Source organism: Octopus bimaculoides, chromosome 24 (genome assembly GCF_001194135.2).
Source record: "Octopus bimaculoides isolate UCB-OBI-ISO-001 chromosome 24, ASM119413v2, whole genome shotgun sequence".
Classification (NCBI taxonomy): domain Eukaryota; kingdom Metazoa; phylum Mollusca; class Cephalopoda; order Octopoda; family Octopodidae; genus Octopus; species Octopus bimaculoides.
The window spans coordinates 10,427,442-10,431,944 of record NC_069004.1 but is presented as its reverse complement, the minus strand read 5'-3'; the positions used below and the strand labels follow the sequence as shown (position 1 = coordinate 10,431,944).

General features: G+C 35.8%; 1 protein-coding gene across 1 annotated transcript; it reads right to left on the bottom strand.

Annotated features, from left to right (window-relative positions):
* Positions 1-244: 244 nt before the first annotated feature.
* On the bottom strand, positions 245-3,588 carry LOC106877862 (cGMP-specific 3',5'-cyclic phosphodiesterase). The gene has a single exon (XM_014926895.2). It carries the CDS (start codon positions 3,534-3,536, stop codon positions 354-356), a length of 3,183 nt encoding a protein of 1,060 aa, XP_014782381.1. The 5' UTR covers positions 3,537-3,588; the 3' UTR covers positions 245-353.
* Between the last annotated feature and the right edge of the window lie 915 nt (positions 3,589-4,503).

Genomic DNA, 4,503 nt, shown 5'->3' with positions numbered 1-4,503 from the left:
GTCACCTTTAACAGTCTGCGAGGGATTGATGAATTCTTCGAGTCAAGACCCGGTGATTTCTCGGTAAGAAAATCTCGGTATGATTTATCGATTCGGCTGAAAATAACTATTAATTAAAGAGTAACACAAATATCTTTAGAAAGTTAAATCGATTGCTGGTCGTCTGCTTATTATCTATTTATTATCCAATGAGAAAACAACATCTACGTTGTGGCACGATCTCTATAATACATATTCATACATAAAGAGATATGCTTATATATATATATATATATATATATATATATATACATACTACTCTCTGTACAAATCCAACAAGAAACATTTTAAGCAAACCACGTTAACAAGAAACACTATGAAATCACACACAAATAACTCTTCAAAATGTCTTGCTCGTCCTTCATATTAACGGGAATTTTCTTCAAACATTTTCGCTTTCGAAACTGATTAATATTTGGTGTAAAGTCATATTCTACAGTAGGAGCCTCATTATATTCATTTACAGTAGAGATCGAATCACTTACAGTCAAATTTTGCCCTATTTTTCTGTTTAGTTTTTCAGAAACTCTATAAATATCATCGGTGACGACTTGTTCAACATTATCGAAAAGGTGAGTCGAATCAGTATGTTTTATGAATGTTTTGACGTCTATTGATGTTCTCAGTGAATTCGGTGAAAGAGCCAATGTTGGGATATAATTTTGATGTTGCATAGATGTAGCATTGCTATTCGAGTGTTTGTTAGTTGCAAATTCATTGATATCTGAATGAACTGTGGCTGAATAAGTTGTTTTAACTGGAAGGCTAACTTTCATCGGACCTTCTGAAGTAATTTTACCTTTGGAATTATATATTTGTACAGTGTTTCTGGTGTGTAATTTGACGACTGACATGTCTGTCTGACAAGATTTTTCTTTCATTTCAACTTTTTTATGAGGTACTGCCATAGTAAACTTCACAATGCTTTCTTGCCATGGACAAGCAGAAATTGGTGATTTTAACATAGTAAGCTTCTTTAGTTTAGGTATTAACGATGGTTCTGAATGACACCATACGGAGGAATTATGTTCTGTAATTAAATTTAATGCTATAGGTGATCGAAATTTATCTAATATTGGTTCTAAAATCTTGTTATTTCGAGTTTGAATATCCATTGAGCTACTTCGGAATTCTTGGTGCTGTTTTGGTTGGTCAACTCTTAATCTCTGATGTGAAGCAACAATTAATTCTTCATCGATATTAAACTTTTCTTTATCAGCAGCAATAAGACGCCAGTGTGTTCCGTTTGCGATGCACCCGTCATATAATGGTCTCAAACACGTTTCTAATTTTACCAAAAGTTTATAAATCGGCATACACACAAAATCAATAAAATCAACTTGTGCCCTAGTTATTTCACATTTTTTCTCGCGATCCACCAAAGACAAGACTTGAGATTTTAAAGCTTTATCCAGCTCTCCTTGCTCGAAGTATTCAGATATGACTTTAATGGCTGTCTTTCTTTGAATTTCCCATGGCTTAGTCGCAGCCGACAGATCTGCTGCAGTCATCACCATGCCAATTAGTAAATCAATACTCTCAAGAGAATCAAACGTTCTGTGATCACTTTCTATTTCGTGTCTAAAAATGCTCCTATTCTCAAAATGGTTCTTGAGATCCGTGGCAAAGATTGCTTTCTCTATTAGTCTGAAACCCTCTCGATACTTTTCAACTGGAAGATTTTTAAAGATATTAGTTCCGGATTTGTTTAATATCATCATATTTCGACTTATATGATAGTGCTCTAAGATAGACGTACTGTACAATGTAGCAAGCGAAGATGCTATTCTCACTTGGAACGAATTGTTCTGCCCTCTGTGCTCAAGATCATGAAGCAAACAAGCAATTAATAAACAGATCATTTGGAATTTCGTGAAGTAAGTCTCTAATTTACCTGTAGTCAACATACAGAACATTGATTGTGTAACGTTTAAAACATGGCGCCAGTTATGGTAGGTAACTGGACGATAGCTGTCTTTCACTGTTACAATAAACCTATATAAATAAGCCATAGATATATTCAGAACATTTACAACATCAAGCTTTAAAAGCAACCGGGCACATATTAAAACAGTATCATCATCTGTATATAATGAATCATCGAAGTGAAAATTGTATATTTGATAGTGTTCTGAAGATTTCATCTCCATTGATAGATAACGATCGATTGTTTTTTGATCACACGTCTTGTTGTAGGCAATAACATCATCGATTATTTTCGCCCGAGACAGCAACTTAACTGAACTCTCGTACAAACGACAGTTGAAGATACTCAAACCGCAATAAGTTGTAAATGCTTTCATCATCTTGATATCATTTTCACTAAAATCGTCCACCGAATCTCTGACAAACATTATACAACCAATAGTGTTTCCCGTGGAATCTTTTATCGGCATACCAAGTAACCACATTTCACTGTCTTTGAGATTTGGAAACGAGATTTCAGAAGAAAATTTTAAATTGAAAACATCGAATACATTTTCACTCTTCAAATTATTTTCAACAGGTTTTATAAATTTCCTATCTATTGTCACTTCTTTTGCTTCTTTCTCTTCTTTCAATAACTGAAACACTTTAGAATTTATATTTGGACCAACTGTTTCTTTGTTACTGTCAGTTAAATAGATGCTGATATTACTACTGTCAATCAATGCCATGGCATGGTGCAAAATTTGAGAAATAAGCTTTGGTAGATTGTTCTGTTCTTTCAGAATGCAGTTGGCGAGCTTTAGTAATAACTGGTGGCGTTTAAATTCTTCAAGACAGACTTGAAATAAATGAGCATTTTCTATACTGATTCCACAAACAGATAATAAGTTCTCAAATAAGGCTTCATCTTCTAAAGAAAAATTAGCATTTTCTTTGCTGTTCTGGACATTAACGACACCCATTACATTATCGTATTTATTTAGAATCGGCATACACAGAATACTTTGGACTTGAAGTCCAATCGATTTGTCATCACTTAAAGAATGATGAGGCCGAGTAACATCTTTGATGTTCAAAGAACGCTTACTTTCAGCTACATAACCCAAGATTCCTTCACCGAATGGTATACGAATGATATTGGGTTCTGAATGAAGGGTTTCATTTCTGTCAGAAGTAGCGGTCACATCGACGTATTTAGATATAAGATAACGCGTCTTTCCGGTACCTCGAGCCAAATAAATACTCGCGCTATTAGACTGGATCAAAATACACGTGTTCTGAAGAACCGCATAACACAATTTATCTTCATTAAGCTCGGAAGCCAATTCCTTCATGATTTCTCTGTAAGTGTCCTTTACGGTTAATACCGTATTCTTGTTTACACCAATGCTGCTGTTTCGAGAAATAATCATTTTAACGCAGTCTATAAATGAATGTCTTAAAGACGGGACCACAACAACTTTCTCTTCAGAAGTATTAGCATTGTGTTTAGAAATCCAGTTTTTAGTGAATTCTGGGTTTTCTTCTAAAAACTTTTCTACGTCGTCTGCGCAAATAGGGTCAACCATATCAGAGAATATCCAGGAGACAACAGAAATAACTTTAAGTCAATATCAATGATATAATATAGCAGTTTAAAAAATTGACTCTCTTTTTAACCTTTCCCTCTCTTTGATCTTTCTCCCTCTCTTTCTTTCTCTTTCTTTGTCTTACTATTTCACAACTACCCATTCATTCTCTGCCTCTCTTTCTCTCTTGCTATTTCTCATCAGTTTGTGCTCCGCTTTGTGACGTCATTCAGGTTTGCTGCGATTAAGGAAAACACACACACACACACACACACACATACACACACACAACATACAAGCACACATACACATATAATCATACACACACACATACAAACACGCATACAGAAACACACACAACATACAAACACACATACACACATACAAACACACATACACATACAAACATGCATACACACACACATGCTTTAACTTCGGACGAATGAATGTGTGTGTGTGTGTGTATACACACATACATATATATGCATGTATATATACATACACATATATACATACTCATATATACATACTTGTGTGTGTATGTATATATGTATGCATGGTGTTTGGCCACAGACAAGCAGAACAGAAGGAGAAGGAGAGGGTATGTCTCCTCTTCATTTTCCACATGCACACATTTCCCGCTTTTTCTTTACTTTTTTTCTTTTTCCAGTAGTATAAAAGTTTGTTGTTGGCACTCCGTCGCTTACGACGTTGAGGGTTCCAGTTGATCCGATCAACGGAACAGCCTGCTCGTGAAATTAACGTGCAAGTGGCTGAGCACTCCACAGACACGTGTACCCATAACGTAGTTCTCGGGGGATATTCAGCGTGACACAGAGTGTGACAAGGCTGACCCTTTGAATTACAGGCACAACAGAAACAGGAAGTAAGAGTGAGAGAAAGTTGTGGTGAAAGAGTACAGCAGGGTTCGCCACCATCCCCTGCCGGTGCCTCGTGGAGCTATAGG